The sequence below is a fragment of the Haliotis rubra genome, unplaced genomic scaffold (assembly GCF_003918875.1).
Source record: "Haliotis rubra isolate DU_JTF1 unplaced genomic scaffold, ASM391887v1 Scf33, whole genome shotgun sequence".
Taxonomy (NCBI): Eukaryota; Metazoa; Mollusca; class Gastropoda; order Lepetellida; family Haliotidae; genus Haliotis; species Haliotis rubra.
This window is the reverse complement of record NW_025767002.1, coordinates 793,790-813,893: the sequence shown is the minus strand read 5'-3', so window position 1 is coordinate 813,893 and position 20,104 is coordinate 793,790. Positions and strand designations below refer to the sequence as shown.

The 20,104-nt window shown below is 41.2% G+C and overlaps 1 protein-coding gene across 6 annotated transcripts in view; it reads right to left on the bottom strand.

Moving 5' to 3' along the window:
* The window catches only part of LOC124284145 (protein pangolin, isoforms A/H/I/S-like), a 68,721-nt gene that overhangs the window by 26,607 nt on the left and 22,010 nt on the right, over positions 1–20,104 (bottom strand). For all 6 annotated transcript variants that reach the window (XM_046720204.1, XM_046720209.1, XM_046720202.1 and 3 more), the window contains exon 3: positions 7,652–7,737. In XM_046720204.1, the coding sequence (XP_046576160.1) occupies positions 7,652–7,737 (86 nt within the window). The remainder of the gene's footprint in view (positions 1–7,651; positions 7,738–20,104) is intronic.

The window sequence follows — 20,104 nt, the reverse complement described above, 5'->3', positions numbered from 1 at the left end:
AAGAGTGCCTGTAAAAGGTGTTTCATCTTCAGTTTACAGAGATGAGAAAGTTGCGTCCGACTAATACGCGAAGCAGAACAAATCCTGATCATCGTCAGTCACAAGGTGTTAGTATACACAACCTTTATTACACTGTAATTCACCTACAGGGAACACTAGACGCTAGTTTTTGTTGAGAGTCTACTGACTGAAATTCAATAACGTCTGACATGTGCTGATGGTGACACGTGGAGACGAAAACTTGCTCTGACGTCTAAGTACGCTTGGGACTTGTGATCGAGGTTCACACTCAATCCATAATCAAATCTTACAAAATACAATATTTAATATTTTGCTCATATAATTCCATCTAAAAAAGACTATTTCTGTGTAAAAAGTGACATATGCTAGACACGTCAAGGTTGGTTTTCGCAAATTTGCATCTTTGAGCAATTTCTTAGGGTGTTACATTCTTCTCAACCGCAAATAATAATAATCAAAGAGAAAAAATGAAAACGTCTCACATTGATCAACCTTCAGATTTAAACTTCACAGATAGAAATCAGACTTTCTGACTATTAAAACTTTCTGAACCCCAGAAAATTGAGGATTTAGATGACGCCATGACCATATCTCTAATCCAATATAGAACTTCCAGGAACCCCTCCAAGATTTCACCACATTTAAATGTCATTAGGTTTTCCAAACGAAGACGGATCATCAGGAGGATTGTTAGACAGACAGCATGGTGGTGAAAGTGCTACTGCCTGTCATAGCTTCATGATCAACTACACTCGTACCTGATTTCTTATCTATACCTGAGTGTTAACCTGGAAAATGATACCTGAATTTTATGCTTACTGCTTCAAGATATATCTTCCAGATAATTTGAAGATATTTGGCCATAAAAACTTAAAGAAGCCGCCAAAATGATGAAATTATGTCATTCCTCAGGTTAAAGTTAAAAACAAGGGATTGGCTGAAAGTTTAAACCAGATAATCTCCCCCCGCTCAGGGTATAATATTTAAGGGAGAGAGCAAATAGACTTTTACCCAGGTCAGCAATTACACAGCAGTATGAAGGTAGTCTGCGATATAATAAGGCCTGGGACAGCAAGATAATGTTCTGATCAATCCATACCATTTGGGTATGATGATGAAACGCCATTAGTCTAATCCCACCACATAAGTACTTCGGCCATAATGATCATCACATTCCTGTGTAGTCAGTCCATGCACAAGCACGGTGTACTGGGGATGTTGATGCTTAGGCCGAACAACATTATTTGTGTTTCGGGTAAGCTGAAGGGACATAATTCATTTATGGCCTGGATGAGTTTTATTATCATTACTGGGGCTTGCTGTTACAGTGCCCATGTTTTATAAGGAGTGTGAGTGAGTGAGTTAGGTTTTACATTGCTTTTAGCAATATTCCAACATCACTGCAGGGGACACTAGAAATGGGCTTCACACATTGTACCCATGTGGGGAATCGAACCTGGGTCTTCAGCGTGACGAGCGGACGCTTTAACCATCAAGCTACCACACTGCCCCTTTATAAGGAGAAAAGAGCTTCTGTTTCTGAGCATTACAATATTTGTAGTTATTGATACTTTGCAACATCAGTGTCAAACAACCCTTAAACATTGTTTAATTTTTTTCCAAAACATTGAAACACTATCTACCAACTCACTTCTACCGGATCAATGGAACACAAGTATTGTCTTTTAGTGCATTTTGTTTAAAGCTTGGAACAATCTGTTCAGTTCATCCTGAATATTTAATTTTGGCCTATGATCAGAGGATCCTGTTACTGTACAGGGAAGCAACTCTGCATTTAAGAGTGAGAAAGAAGTAGCGTCCACATCATGATGGTGCTTTGATTCTGCTAGTACTGTAAATAAAACAGGTAAGCCCAGCAATCACAGAACTGGAATAATCATGGTGGCTGAGTCATTTCGATATGGCTGCCTGATAATTAAGTTCATTACTAAACAGTTACATCTTGATAGTGTTCCATACATTCTGACGTCAACAAAAGAATTAAGGCGTAACATTGGTAATAAAATCAGAAAACAGTGTTTGGGATTAAAGTGGCTTTGTTCGTGCATCGCTGGCATGGTGACTTTAATACCTTTAGGCATGATTAGTACAACGTTATGAGAATGACAAATCATCTGTGAAGAAATGTGACAAAGTGACAAGAATACCTAACCACCCAACTCTGTGCAAGTACCACTTGAAACTTGTCCCTAACCACCTAACTCTGTGCAAGTACTACTGAAACTTGTCCTCGCCTAACTCTCTGATGAGTACTACTGGAAACTTGTCCTCTAACCGCCTAACTCTGTGACGAGTACTACTGGAAACTTGTCCTCTAACCGCCTAACTCTGTGATGAGTACTACTGGAAACTTGTCCTCTAACCGCCTAACTCTGTGATGAGTATTACTGGAAACTTGTCCTCTAACCACCTAACTCTGTGACAAGTACTACTGGAATCTTGTCCTCTAACCGCCTAACTCTGTGATGAGTACTACTGGAATCTTGTCCTCTAACCACCCAACTCTTTAAAGAGTACTACTGGAACCTTGTCCTCTAACCACCCAACAGTAAGCCTTATAGTAATGGAAAAAGTAACCATTTAAACTGAATTAAGTCCACTGAGATAGCAGGATAATTTATTTTTTTTTACCCGTAAAAAAAAAGAGCAAGTAGGATCTCAACATCTTGACTTTTCCTCGCAAAAAATGTTAATCCCCAAATAGCTTTAGAAGACCTATAATTTCTGTCAAATCCAGTTTTTGCAGGTTGCCCATAGGCGGAGCCAGTGTCCTGGTGTTGTAGTGTATGAAGATGGGAGCTGGGGAGAGGTAGGGAAGACCCACATCCACAGTCAGCATTGTCACACAGTGAGGACAGGTTCAACACACTGGAATTAGCTCTGGAAACCTAACCAACCTTTGTCATCCCTACACTGTCATTAACTTGTTTTCCTATTTCACTACAAAAAGACAAAAAAAATCAAGCCATATTTCTCTCGGAAGACCTTCTCTCCTCATTTGCCAAAGATTTATTGTTTGTTTTTATTCCCCTCCTGAAAGTACACAGCAGAAAAAAATGACCCAGATTTAGGTTCTTATTCAGTCTGCTATACTTTTATTACTCTCTCCTAGTCCGTAACATGCATAAACAGCTCTGACACCATCTTACACAGGAGTAAAAGTACCGCTTGTCATATAACAACATGTTCGAGAATATTAATCCCAGCTTCACAGCTTGTCGAGACATCATCTCACGAATAATCATCCGTGTCAATACCAGTATACCCAAACATCAGGGCCACAGGATACAAACAATTTAATTTTAGACTGCAAGTGTGTTAACTGCCCATAGAGCCCACTAACTGGCTTACGTGTTAATACCTCAGCAAGGATTGTATGGTCATTACCAATATTGAAGGCAGTTGGAAGGAAGGTTCAATGAACGTGCACCAGGAGAACAAACAAAGCATGCCCAGTGAATGACTCCGGCTATTGAGCTTGTCCGGATCAATAGCCAATAGGCTGACCAGGCCCACGGACGAGACTGGAACCCTGATTCCAGATGTCAGGCCTTCAATAAACACAAACACTAAATAGCTGCACTTGCAGCGTTGCTGTGTTTGTGAGCCGATTCACTGGTTGTAACCTTGCTGTTTTATTGAATGACTGGTGTCAGGTTCCTGATTCCAGTCATCTGCTTCGGACAATATTGGATTAGTGTCAATAAAAACAATCAAATATATTTAAAGAATTTGTTATGCATCACTGTTGAAAAAGATTTCATAATTGGGCTGTGTTTTATGGGGATAAAGGTGCTTTTACAAAATTACTCTTTATGAAAGACATCACATTTAAGATATTCTGGAGAAAACACACATCTAATGGCATAACCGTGCCTCAAGTATCAGCTGGCAAAAATGATCACATTATGATTTTAAAAAACAATGTTTTTAGGGAAAGTGTTCTGTTTTGCAACGACCACCTGAGCTGGACAGCAGTTACCCCCCCTTACACTGTTCTCCAAGTCAAGACACGAAAACAAGCTGGGCTAGGTGTAAAAAAGAGCCTGAACTCATAGCTGTAATCTTCTAGAATTTGATTAAAAATTTGAACACTGAAATCAGTAAAATTGCCATAATCCTCCACGAAAAATCATATTAAGGAATCAGAATGCTGTTATCACAAAATCATTTTTTAACAGTAGCAAGGATAATATGGCACCAGATATCTGAACAGGGAATGGATTGGGTGTTGTGATGGCATTGAAAGATGTCCCTTGGATGGGTGGCCAATGGAATGATGCCCTTTAAATTTGACATTGAAAGATGCCCCTTGGATGGATGGGCAATGGAATGATGCCCCTTGGATGTGGCCAATGAATGATGCCCCTTGGATGGGTGGCCAATGGAATGATGCCCCTTGCATGGATGGGCAATGGAATGATGCCCCTTGGATGGGTGGGCAATGAATGATGCCCCTTGGATGGGTGGCCAATGGAATGATGCCCCTTGCATGGATGGGCAATGGAATGATGCCCCTTGGATGTGGCCAATGAATGATGCCCCTTGGATGGGTGGCCAATGGAATGATGCCCCTTGGATGGATGGGCAATGGAATGATGCCCCTTGGATGGATGGGCAATGAATGATGCCCCTTGGATGGGTGGCCAATGGAATGATGCCCCTTGGATGGATGGGCAATGGAATGATGCCCCTTGGATGGGTGGGCAATGAATGATGCCCTTGGATGGGTGGCAATGGAATGATGCCCCTTGCATGGATGGGCAATGGAATGATGCCCTTGGATGTGGCCAATGAATGATGCCCCTTGCATGGATGGGCAATGAATGATGCCCCTTGGATGGGTGGGCAATGGAATGATGCCCCTTGGATGGATGGGCAATGGAATGATGCCCCTTGGATGGATGGGCAATGGAATGATGCCCCTTGGATGGGTGGCCAATGGATGATGCCCCTTGGATGGATGGGCAATGGAATGATGCCCCTTGGATGGATGGGCAATGGAATGATGCCCCTTGGATGGATGGGCAATGGAATGATGCCCCTTGGACGGGTGGCCAATGAATGATGCCCCTTGGATAGGTGGCCAATGGAATAATGCCCCTTGGATGGATGGGCAATGGAATGATGCCCCTTGGATGGATTGGCAATGGAATGACGCCCCTTGCATGGATGGGCAATGGAATGACGCCCCTTGGATGGGTGGCCAATGGAATGACGCCCCTTGGATGGGTGGCCAATGGAATGATGCCCCTTGGATGGATGGGCAATGGAATGATGCCCCTTGGATGGATGGGCAATGGAATGATGCCCCTTGGATGGATGGGCAATGGAATGATGCCCCTTGGATGGATGGGCAATGGAATGATGCCCCTTGGATGGATGGGCAATGGAATGATGCCCCTTGGATGGATGGGCAATGGAATGATGCCCCTTGGATGGGTGGCCAATGGAATGACGCCCCTTGGATGTGGAAATGGAAGTGTCCCTTGTACGGCTGGAAGATGGAACGATTCCCATACGATGGATGGTCAGAGAAGGAATGATTCCTTTACAATGGATTGAAGAAGGAATGATGTCCTTACGATGGCTGGAACAAGGAATGATTCCCTGGAAGACGGAATACGATGGATGGAAGACAAAATGATGTCCTGTGGATGGGTCTTAGATGAATTGATGCCCCTTGGATGATTACCAACCAAGTACCCACTGTAATGTCTAGTTTTACAGGACGCCTACACCGTATTAGCCTACCCACCTGAAGCAATCTGCCTAGCCCATGTTTACAGCATCCTTCAGGCAAGAATAAATATCGAACTTTTGAAAGTTAACCTATCTTAGTATTTGCTTGATTGCTTTAAAAATGTTTCCCCTGCATTATTTATACTTATTTGTTAATTCTGAACTTTGTAACAATTATGTAGCAGCCAGACAATAACAACCCTGATGGTGACTCTCCTGAGTAAACAGACAAGGACTGGTGACAGAGACTAAACACTGTATGAAGTAACATGGCGCCACAGACCCTCCACATCGCTGCCTCGTAACTACTTGCAGCATTTGGCACTGGACATATTAATATTTGTGGGTGGGTAAGAGCTGGCCCCAGGGGAGGCACAAGAACATGGACAAGAATACTCCATGAGAAAAACATGCCATGAGGCTGGACGAGGACTGGGTGGTGTAAAATGTGTATAATGTGATGGTGTTGAGCTGATGCCCATTGTTAGGGTCATGTTACATGTGGTGGTGTCAGGGTGGTGAACAAATATAGCACCCACCCACCACCACTCACACAGACCACACCACCACTCACACACACCCAAAGTCATATACGGCCACTGATAACATAGCCAGTTGTACTTCTACGATGTCATAGCGTTGGATGACATACAATGTGATGGCATCAGGATAACGTACAATATGGCAGCGTCATGGTAACACACAATACGATGGTGTCAGGGCAGCGTACAAAGCGATGGGTCTAGGGTGGTGTACATCTCTACCCCACAAGACAATACATCCCCCGTCATGCAAGGCTACTGATAAGATGGAGGAATGGCCAGTCGTTCTCTTCTTCAGATCTCTTCCCTCAAAACACTAGCCGAGTGATATTGATTTCTGTTCTCAAGACTTCAGGCCACTTGCACAAAAGATGTGGTTTTCTTCAAATGATTAACCAAGTCTCCATTTGGGTCAGCATTTCTTTCCTAAATTTTAGTTATTGATTATTTTCAGTGAGATGAGAGCCTCTTTTGCCCATTGTTGGAGAGCTCTTAAGCCATGGGACATGCTGAGTAACATTACCGAAGCTGCTAGCATGTGAAAAATACACGCATGCTCCACGACACATAGTTTCTAGAATTTCATACAGCGCGAAACTCAATAAACTCAAGTGGGTACGATTGTCCCGTGTCACTTAAAACTTCGAAAGTCTATATCAGTTTTAGCGTAAAGGTTTTGCTGGTATCCACATTAAAAACGTTCACCTGACAACTTATCAGAAGTGATTGCTGTGGTATAAAGGATAGCTTGGTACGATATGTTGTCAGAACAGTAGTATTTTCTCTAATCCTTCACTAAACATATAAAAGCACTGATGATTCCTGTAGTCGTCAATAACATGGGAATATCACTTACCGTAAACAAGGCAGCTTCTAAAGGTGTCATGCTAACTGATAGTGATTCATGGACTGCTTCGAGCCGAGTCACATACAACACCTTCACATGAATTCTTCATGCTAAGAATCGTGAATTCAACTCACTTCACATCTATTTTCCTGCACAAATGACTAATTGATGTCACTTAGTAATTGGAGCAAAATTTTAATGCCATACAGAATGTAGAGTTAAATTTTAATGTCATATAGAATGTTGAGTAACACTTTACTGGTTCCAGTGGCATTTTAAATAGGTTTTTTTCAACACTTAGCAGTGATTCACGACAAAAAAATATCCAATCAAATACAGCAGTGGATATTTCTTACAACCTGAAAAAAATTAAACGTTCAAAAACGTGATTTTATTAACAAAAAATAGCAGGAGACACAAACGAAGTGTTGTATGTGACTTGAATCTGTGGAGAAGGGCAAATATTGGTTGGACTTACCATCGAAGCACCGTTAGTATAATAGGGAGGCATAATGAACCCAAGGGACCCTTGTTCCAGGCCAGGGGGCTGAGCTGCTGACTTGTCTGAAATAACAAACAAGAACAATTAAAGATCCCGGAATCACAGCAAGGTACAAATGGTGTTTTTATGAATTAGAAAACCAGAAACCACATGTGGTGCGAGCAGCACAACATCATTTCACAATATCATTTCATAATACGAAAATAATTAATCATGACGAATTCGGGAGAAAAAAGATTGAAGTATTTGGATACACAAATGGTAGCACTTTTCCAGGACTCTAATATGGGTTATTATACCACCATAGTGCAGAGTCACCACCTGGTGATCACTTAACCAACTCGAGTTTTCGGCACCGCACGTCTGCGACATGGTTACTGGTCCACGCATTCCGGCAATGTTTTATGACAATGTTTTATTACTCATGTGCGACTAGGGGCTGGTTTAACTTGAGTCTATTCTTCAAACATTGGATCAATTTAGAAATCTACCCCGTTAAACTCATTACCCCAGCATTACATGGAAAATAGGAGATGAAACGAAAAAACAAACATGACAAAAGCAATTAGATTTTTTGTGACTGAATGAAAACAGAGATAATTACAGTGTAGCATATTAGCAGTGAACGAGCAGTAGGTAATCATTTGCTTTGTACAGCAACTGCTGCCTGTATCGTCTATATCTTTCAAGTTGAAACAAGCGTGTTTGAATTTCATTTAAAAACTCCTTGCCATAAGATCATATTTCTGCTGAAATGAAGCAATAGGAAGCAGGACGGAATCCAATAAATGATGCTTATTAAAAGATACTCGAGTCTAACGTATCAATTTTGGTATTAGCCTTTGAAAGATGGACTCCTGAGAACATGAAAGCTTCGCCCCAAGGCCACAACATTGTCAGTCTTTTGTGCCTCTTACTTTCATCAAGTTTCTCTTCAAAAAAAGCTTTAACCAGGTAAAAATAATAGAACTACTATAATGCCATGGCATTCTGTCAGAGACACTGACTGATTCAGTGGTAGGTCACGGGGGTCCAGAAACATGCCCTTTCCTTATCATGCGACAAACAGTTGCCTTGTTCAGCCAGGAGGGAATAAGGGAGGTAACTCTGCCTCTCCCAGTTGCCACACAACTCACTGCCTGATCATAATCTGGCCGTCTGCTCGCATCACTTAATGGGGTAATCATATTGCTTTATAGTATTTGCTCAAGGAGATCAACTTGAACAAATATTAAATAAACCTTACGTTTTCTTTCAGCCGAGCTTGTTTAGAGAAACAGTTGTATTTATGTATAAGTATACAGCTTCACTACTGGGCTAATTGAGTCTACACTGTTAACATATATATCATTGCATTTTCGTTCCCATTACGGTGCAGGTAATTGCAATACACTGCATACCCTTTATTATTGCGCCTTGCCTGCAGATAATAGACCTATCAATAGCCAATGAGGTCACAAGACCATTATTACAGACAATTATCCCCCACATGCACTTTGAACCGCCATCGCAGTGACACAGTCAGCGCCCTCGCAATGAGAGATGGGTGATGGCAACATGTATTTCACCAAGTGTGTCAAACGACAGAACTGTCACTGGGCACAATGGCTGCAGTCGAGGGAATACCAAAGGTGATTTTGTTTTTTTGCACGACAAGGTCAGCAAACAAACAGTATTCCGAAGTCATCGCGAGAAAAAGGACGAGGAGAGAATGGCAAGAGGGGAAGGGGAAGGAGCCAGCGATGGCCGCAAGCATGTCAGGGTGATAGAGTTACACAACACACTCGATGTACAGCTCACATGCACGATCAATATTACCGATCAGTTGGCCGAGAAGAGCCGGCGAGCGAGTGAGCGGGCGGCATTGGGCAAGCCACCAGGCAGTGGTGTAACCAGTCGTCGGTATCAAGATGACCAATTACGCCATAGCCCGACTCTCACCCAAGTGCTTCTCACACACAGCCTCTACCGCCAATTATCAGCACATCAATTTTTTAATGCAAAACTAAAAGCAGATCCTCCATATTTTATTCTCATAACCAAGACCTTTGTTAAATAATTCAACCCAAAAAATAATCTCGTTTCTTTATTAAACTACGAAACAAAACATGACTCAACCTTTCTTTCAGCATTTGTATAATAATCCCTATGTTAAGTGTGGCAAAATATTTGCTTTCTACAGCATTACAAAAAAAATTGGTACAAAATGTCGCCATTAATAGGATATTTTTTACGTTAATGTCCTGATTAGTCGCAGTTTCTCCAGACTCCCTGGACCCAGGTTGTCCCTACCAAGCTCAACTGAGCCTCAATTAAACAACAGTAATTATCCCAAGGGCTGTCAGGCTGCCTGATTGTTATGCAGAGGGGTGTCCGGCAAATGTTACCCGTGCACTAAACCGCCATTACTGACCATCCCAGCCTGGCTGGTAATCCCTATGGTAGCCCCACCCTCCGCTAGTCCCACTGTCAGTGTACTGGGGGACATGATCAATCATCTACCACTCTCGTTACTGTAACAGCTGTGTCATACACTCACCCAGGTCCGAGATTATTTTTAACTTTATGTTTGATTATGTTTTTATTTGAGTTTGGGTTTTATTTTGGATTTCCTTAAATTGCTGCTCTTTCGATGTCCTCATCACGATTGTGGATTTAGAAAAACCTGCATTCCAATCTGTTAACATGAATATTATAAACAGACATTTCAGAAGACTTTACAATATGTCCTAACCCACAATAACATAGAACTGAATTCATTTGGAGGGATTATGATTCCTTGACATTATTTTTACAGCCATTGAGTCGCATCATAAATTATTGTAGTTATAAAAGACATTATCACATTTCTGATGACAATTGCATTCTTACGATTGGCACAAAATGTTTAGCATTTTTACACTTGCACAAAGCAGTCTTAGCATTGAGACCATCCTAACTCTTCTACCATAACACAGACTTAGTCTTAGCGTTAAGATTGCTTTGTACAGTTGAGCCTGGTCCACAAACCAATCTTTCCTCTAAAGCCATCGAGACTCCTATGCCTTAATACAGACTAATACAGTTATAGCACTCCAGTTGCACAGTGAAATGGGCCCCAGTACATGTTTCTTCACAAATAAACAATATAAATAAATAATATATTTCTTCTATGAAACAGCCCTTCAGCAAAACCATACTTCTATCAGACATTACTTCCACTTTCACATTACAACCCAGTAAATTATTCCTTTTTTAAAATCATACTTTCTTCATCTTTTACCAACAAAAACTATAAGAAATAGTGTACATTAGCAGTCAGTGGATGTGATTCACACAAAGCATGTAGACTGTGTTTGGTACATGGATTTCAATCATCACATAAATATTCAGGACTATGTTATTGATCTTTTTACTACTATTTTCTGTCAGGTTCTTTCTTAGATGAAGAGACCCTTTACAAATATTTAAACGGAATAGCCCAACGTTTTGATTTATACTGCAAAGTCATTTCTGGAACTGATTGACCTAATCCGATGATCTTCATAAAAACATCCACAGTAAGTGATACTAATACAGATGGCTCCGTGACCTGCTAGACCAGCGATATCGGTTCTCTTAATGGAAGTTGCAGTCAAGTTTTATCCAAAGGGAAATAGTAGGAAATGTTTATCATTTCCCTTAGGAAGGACCATGTAATCGGACCTTGACTCCCTTGGTGATAGGACGCACAAGGAAATATCAATTGAGTTTCATTAAAACAGGAGCAGTACAAGATCAACAGAGTGCACGGTTGTTTTCCAAGATGGCAAATGATTCTTTGAAGTTGGTGACCCAAATTCTTAAGTGCTCAATTGAGTTTCACTTGAATCGAGGCGAAGATGTGGCCGCTTTAGGTATGGCTTTGGAAGATGGATGTCCACTGAATGAGAGAACATATAACCGGGAGAAAACATGTAAACACTGACCAGAAAAAAATGGTAGGATGCATCTATCTTAGGTGAAAAAATAACCAAGCTTCAGGGATACGAATATGTTCTGCATTTTCAAATGGAGATACTGATCCAAACCCTGGTGAATGGTAACCTGATACTAAATAGCTTTCAAATGGGGCTTCTTTCATCTATTTCTTTTTTGTTCTGGTCTTGCTTAAAAAAGATTATTGTTGTCAAATCATGAAAGAGTGGACACTGAAATGAACATTGTTTGAACTGTTTATTCCTTAACACTGATCCATGATTCCACTTCTACATGTTCACTTATTCAACATCTGCAGGTTCACTTGTTCCACATGTGCATTCTCACTTATTTCATATCTGCATGTTCACTTATTCCATATCTGCATGTTCACGTATTCCATGACAGCATGTTCCCTTAATATGTTTACATATTCAAAGTCTACACATGTATATTTCCCATCCATGTGTTCATTCATCCAATATCTACACATGGTCAGATTGTTCATCTATAGTGCAGAGTTGCATCCCTTAACAAAGCCAGGATCTGCTGGTCATGGATTGAGAGCCAGATTTGTGCTGATGGCCCTAGGTCTGACAGCATGCCCTCATGGTGTTTGCCACTTGTGTTTCGAGCTTTCATTCTTTGGACTGAAATGCAGCTGTTCGAAGCAGCGTTAGATCCCATTCGTATATGCCACCATTTATGTGATGTTCCCCTTCAATCACATCTACATATTTCCACATTCCAAATCGTATTCCCTTATTGCATGCCACCTTACATTTATTCCACATCTACACATTCTAGAGGCAGATCCTGCAATTCTAATAGGAGCAAAATCTACATTTTGAATTCAAATCTACGTCAAGGGAAAAGTGGTGTGATAGGGTATGATAGGGAAAAGTGGTATGATATGCATGTCTGTTCAGGTTGGAATGGACAGGTATTCTTTCATGGACATTGGGGTCCTTTGACCCACCAAGTGATCTCTCGCCTGTGACTTTTACCGAAGTATTGTACCTTAAACCTATTTGTGTCTTGCACCCCGGCCCCTCCCAGCACCCTGTACCCCTCATGAAGTGACACTAATCTGTGCAGTGCAGTTATCTGGGGGGACATCCTGCCATCCTGATGGTGATCAGATCATCTGTCACCGTGCAACTACACCGACTTGAGCGATCACTCGGTTTCGTGATAACGCTGCCAAACATACAGACCCTCCACTGTTATTGGCCTAATTCTCCTGCTTGTCATTCAGCCCAATCACTCTATTATCACCTCTCAAGGAACGAAACATGGCTGAGCTCTGGGACATCATTTCAAATATTGATATTACCCTTTACAAATAATGTAAAAACATTACTCACTGAAACTGCCAGCCTAAAGTGAGTGAGTGAGGTTTGGCTGAGTGAGTGATGGAGGTTTGAGTGAGTGAGTGAGTGATGGAAGGAGGTTTTGAGTGAGTGAGTGATGGAAGGAGGTTTGAGTGAGTGAGGTTTGGCTGAGTGAGTGAGTGAGTTTAGGTTTACGCCACACTCAGTAATATTCCAGCTATATGGCGGCGGTCTGTAAATAATCGAGTCAGGACCAGACAATCCAGTGATCAACAACATGAGCATAGATCTGCGTAACTGGGAACCAATGACATGTGTCAACCAAGCCAGCGAGCCTGACCACCCGATCCCGTTAGTCGCCTCTTACGACAAGCATGGGTTACTGAAGGTTCATTCTAACCCGGACCTTCGCAGGTCGGCTGAGTGAGTGAGTGAGTGAGTAAACTAGATCTTTCCACAACACTACCTCTTTCTTTTCTAAGTCATCATAGTATGCTAATACAATCCTCACAGAGCTGACTTATACCTCACTTTATACCAAGTAATTTTGAAGCGCACAAAGAACCAACGCAAATATTTTGGACATCCTGCTTTCGTAGATCATAACCTGACGAAACATACATCCAAATCCTCATTCGCTTGAAGTAATATCAAATTTCAATAATGAAATGCAAGCAAATAACCCACCGAAACTTCACATCTACAAATACCACACAGAAAATACCATGTCATGTCAAACGCATGCTACATTAAGGCACATATTTTGTCCAAGATAAAATCATGTTCTTCAGCCTGATATTTCAAAGCACGAACATATGTGATGGCGAACATCAGATTTTGCGTTCATGACAGATCACCCAGTACAAATAGTAGTAAGTCTTATCAAACCATTAGTCAGGTCGTCTTCTTCCGCCTGAATGATGTGATACTGCCAACATTATCTATCCTGATAGTTGCACTGACAAATTTTGATATTAAATGTCACCCGGCTGATATGAGGCTGTCAACAACAGGAGCCAGACAGGGCACAGAGGGTCGGATTGGTTCTGACGTCTGCCTCTGTGTCTACCACTGCCCCCCAACAGCATGTGGTAGTATCTCGGCCACAGATACACTGACACATACCTTTTTCAGCTACATACTAACAAACGCTCTGGCACACATTCAGATTCATTCTCTAAATACCATCTCCAGTGACAGTCAGATCAATCTTGACGAACATCAACACATAAAACTGTTTACTGCACCCAGCACCGATTCATTTCACTCCTGATAAATTTGCACTCAAATCAAATGAATGAACAATTCTTAAACAGATTCTTTCCACAAGATTTGATATTTTTGCAATCCATTTGATACAATCTCTACCTCATTCAATCTGTTTTGTCACTGAAGTGTGCAGCGCAGCCAGGATTCATCATGTTCATGTGCTGTGGCAATATGTGAGCCAGAAAGCAGCTCCTAGACATGACGGGAGCCGGCCCTGGTCAGGGGAAAGGAGACCCTAGGGGCCACATGCTCATTTCCTCATTTACGGAGTTGAGCAGCAAGGAGGAGGGCTTGCTGCTGACCTAATCCCCTACTCAACTGCACAATAGCAGGACTAGCGGGACAATGGATCCTGAAGACACGGACATTGTCGGGCAGATTCCTTCCTGAAGGCAACATGCTCATAGCGACAGTCAGACAGCTCCCAAACATAGTCCGTCTCTTGTATGCATATGCATTTGATCTTGGGCATCTTTGAATGAAATACATGCGACTGTCACCCGAAATACCGCAAAATGCACAAGAGCTGTCAACTTGCATATGTCTGATACAAGTTCATTGAAAACATACTTTTGTCGGTGATAAGGTTTGCAAGCAGACGTGTGTCTGCTAATTCAACTGTCAAAAGCATTGTACATTTGTATTTGTCTGTCTCGAGTCCTATGAAAACACGCCAGTGAATGTTTAAGGTTTCTGAGCAGAGTTGGTCTGACTCAAACTCTCCAATTAAACATAAATCATTCAAGTTGCGAGCATATGAATGACTCGTTCTTTGTTGGTGTTGATGTCTTGGATTTGAGGCAAACAGAATTTGTCCGTACCATGCATGTCTGCAAAAATCTTTGCCCATAACCTGCCTTGTAGATCATTCTGGGGCTAGGATCAGATATACAGGCACCATATGGGAAAGAATCAAGTGTATGACTTCAGACACATTTAATGCACATCAGAACTTAAAAGGGAGACTTTGGCACAAGCTGACCTGTGAACCATTTATTTCATTTCTCTCCCAAATTGTCCCCAAGAGATGCATTCCTTCTGCCAATCGTCCAGAGAAAGCCATGAATATATACTTGCGCATTTTCAGGCAAGCTTGTAGGGCTGCTTCAATGAATATAGGCCTATACACCAATCTATTTCAGTGGTTGTCTTGTAGGCTGCGGTACTAAACACCATCACCCTTTTCTTTTACACCTTGAGTAATTTTTTTAATATTGGCCATTACCAATCTGACACTTCTTTCTAATCTTAGTCTCCGAGGTGAACTATACCTGCTAGCAATGCCAGGAAAACACCCACAAGGGTAAAGTTCTGTCTACAAGAAGCAAATAACATTCTCAGGAAACGTAATTGTGATGTAGTACCACCATGTAGAAAGTAGTGGAAGGTGTTTGATTACAGTCAACTCTTCACGATCTGACTTACAGTAATATGTGTGCTGGATTGGCCAATCAATGGATATGCTGTCTAATTTGACAAGGATGTGATGCATTACGAAACAATGACAGTTGCCGCTGGCTTTTCCATCTTCAATGCCAGATGATTTGGCTGGGATTTGTGATGGACTGTGATCACCCATTTTACTCGAGCTGAAAGAGTGTCCAGAAAATCTGTAATCATGGCTAGCGCTGACCATACAATGGCGGCCTCAGACACGTCCAATGACAGACAGACTGACATTAGATAAGGAAATCATAGACGGACCAGAGAAAAATACAGCCTCAATGACTTGTATAGTGGGAAAAGCAACCTTGATCCAATTTTGATAAAGACTAAGCCTTTATTAATATCGCATACAGAAACTCGCTCTTTGAAACGCGTCTGTCATGAGGGAAAAAGGTTCATTATCATAACTGTATTAAAACGGTGGCTAAGGTGACACAAGAATTACTGAGATTTTACAAATAATACATCTCATGGCTGCCACTGCCAATCCCAAAGTCATTATCATATCTGCTTTGTCCAAACAATATTACAAGATTCTGAGCATTGTCAAAAGAAAATGGAGATTTGAACAGCTCAACAATTCCTTAACAATAGCATTATATGCTTCAGTTTGAATCAGGAATAGCCTGAGAAAAGGCAGCTGCTATAGATCTTTATTTCAGGATTATCTCAAAAAAGAAATTCACAAAAATACCAATTTCCTTCCTGTAACAGTATGGTCAGCCAGTGAATCAACTAGATACCTGAATAAGATTTGATGTCATCAAAAATGCCAGTGCCAGCTGAGATCAAGCACTGTTTCAGATGAAGGGGGTGGCCAAGGGACCTAATATTAGATGTTAAACACTGATATTAAAAGTTACAAATGGTCCCTAGAACTTAGAAAATACAGCAGCAAACCTAAACAGCCCCAGGATGCTTGGGATTGCATGATCTCGCATCTGAAAACCGTCCAAGTGTACAGTTTGAATTTGTATTTTGGCATTATTTTAGCAGGTTTGGACTGGTTGCAAAGAGTTTTGCCTTTCCCGTCATAGGAATCAGTTGCTTATTTCTGAATCTGAGTTTCCTAGTCTTTACACAAACTTTGCCAACAAATTAAAAATTATATGTGACTTGAAAAACACAACATACCAGCAATGTGTTACACATGCATTAGAATTTTAAATTGTAACCGGTAACACCTCTTGAATAATCATGGGTTGCAGACAAAACTTGGATATCGTCCCAATTTGCACAAAATGCCCCTACTTAGTTATCAGTAATGTAAGCAAGTGAACCACCATGCTAGGAGCCATGGAGCCAGTCTCTAGTGGGCTGTAGGTGTCATCAGTGATGAAGGGTGTGACTGGCAGGTATCGGAGGAGGGTGTGAGTCTAGGCAAGGCACACGCTCTCGCTTACCATATCAAAGGTCTAGAAAGAGGAAATCACTCAAATCATATATCTGCATCCCAATTCATTTTGCACTTCCTTCCTGGGACGGAAACATACACTTGTGAGTATTTCTGTTTCAGTTTGTAATCAGTTTAGATTCTCCACTCCCACACACGGTCCAAATCCTATGGAGTGTCTTGATGTGGTTCTACAGCACCAACACTGTTTTGGTTGGTTTGTTGTTTAACGCCACACTCAGCAATATTCCAGCTATGTGGTAGCAGTCTGTAAATAATTGAGGACCAGACAATCCAGTGATCAACAGCATGAGCATTGATCTATGCAATTAGGATACGATGACATGTGTCAACCAAGTCAGCGAGCCTGACCACCTGATCCTGTTAGCCGCCTCTCATAACAAGCATGGGTCACTGAAGACCAATTGTAACCCAGAATGTCGTGGGTAGCACTAACACAGACATCTCTGCTGTGACATGTTATAGGTCAGTTAACCACTGTCACAAATCTCTACTAATACATGGCAAACATGGCCTAATATTGAAACCACAACCCATCACTACTACTAGTCTAGGCAGGCAACCACCTTAAGTCAAACATCTCTACAAATAAATGTTAAACATGACTGAAATGAAATATCCACAAACACATCTCGACTAATATACGTTATGGGAAGTAAACCAATGTCACACATTTCTAGTAATAAACATAAATTATGACCTAATGCTGAAATTGACAGTCTGTCAACACAGCTTTAGTGCTTCAAATTACAGATCTAAAGTCGACATACACCAACCACGAATATATATTTCTACTTGCTACAGACATGTTTTGACATTTAGGACAAAAAGAGATGAAAAACACTGCATCACATCAAGTATAGATGGTCACACATTTCTAGCATAATACACGACCTTGTACCAACATCGACTATCCACTGTCAAAGATTTGTAGCAGAATACACGACCTTGTACTGACATTGACTATCTACTGTCAGATTTCTAGCATAATACACAACTTTGCAATGAAATCAACTATCCACTTTAAGCACAACCAGCACTATACACGGCCTTGTATTGATGTCTACCATAAACTACCACATGTACAGCACTATACACCGACCTTGTATTGATGTCTACCATAAACTACCACATGTACAGCACTATACACTGCCTTGTATTGATGTCTACCATAAACTACCACATGTACAGCACTATACACGACCTTGTATTGATGTCCTACACTATACACGACCTTGTGTTGATGTCCTACACTATACACTGCCTTGTATTGATGTCTACCATAAACTACATGTACAGCACTATACACGACCTTGTATTGATGTCCTACACTATACACGACCGTGTATTGATGTCCTACACTATACACGGCCTTGTATTGATGTCTACCATAAACTACCACATGTCCTACACTATACACGATCTTGTATTGATGTCCTACACTATACACGACCTTGTATTGATGTCTACCATAAACTACATGTCCTACACTATACACGACCTTGTATTGATGTCCTACACTATACACAACCTTGTATTGATGTCCTACACTATACACGACCTTGTATTGATGTCTACCATAAACTACCACATGTCCTACACTATACACGACCTTGTATTGATGTCTTCCATAAACTACCACATGTCCTACACTATACACGACCTTGTATTGATGTCCTACACTATAGACGACCTTGTATTGATGTCTACCATAAACTACCACATGTCCTACACTATACACGACCTTGTATTGATGTCTACCATAAACTACCACATGTCCTACACTATTCACGACCTTGTATTGATGTCTACCATAAACTACCACATGTCCTACACTATACACGACCTTGTATTGATGTCCTACACTATAGACGACCTTGTATTGATGTCCTACACTATACACGACCGTGTATTGATGTCCTACACTATACACAGCCTTGTATTGATGTCCTACACTATACACGACCTTGTATTGATGTCCTACACTATACACGACCGTGTATTGATGTCCTACACTATACACGACCTTGTATTGATGTCCTACACTATACACGACCTTGTATTGATGTCTACCATAAACTACATGTCCTACCCTATACAAGACCTTGTATTGATGTCTACCATAAACTACCACATGTCCTACACTATACACGACCTTGTATTGATGTCCTACACTATACACAACCTTGTATTGATGTCCTACACTATACACGACCTTGTATTGATGTCTACCATAAACTACCACATGTCCTACCCTATACACGACCTTGTATTGATGTCTACCATAAACTACCACATGTCCTACACTATACACGACCTTGTATTGATGTCTACCATCAACTACCACATGTCCAGCACTATACACGACCTTGTATTGATGTCCTACACTATGCGTTACCTTGTATCAACCCACATTGCCATACACTTCGACCATTATAGGCAACCCCATATCGATATCAACATCTACTGTCACACATTTCCACCATTATACACAACCTCACATCTTTATCAATCATCAACACATTTACAAGTCTGTCATAGAAGACTCCATCAGTATGAAGCATCTGTCACCCAACACTAAGTATTTTCGTCTGAAGCTATGTAATTTCGCCCAGTACTTGGCTATGCCCATCACAGCACAAACCAATGTTACAGTGCAATCACCTCACATCAACATCATCAATCCAACTACTGATAAAGAAATATGTTTGCACCACAATCAGATTGGTAGAGAAAACTGGTGGCTGAATGGAATGGATGTGTGGAAATATGGCAAATCATGGTGAGAAATACTGTGCTTTCATAATCTCAATTCATATTACCATTCACATATATAAGTATGGAATCTGACAGTGACAGGCCTACATAAATACTGGACTCACTATATATTCAGACAGATGTTTTATGCATAAACTTCAGACCTGGCTAGCTATTATCGAAACGTTCGTAGCCCTAAGAACTTCTTAAGCCCATCCTTAACACATTGGATACAATCAAAGTTGAGAATTCTTAGGGCTACGAAGTTTTCGA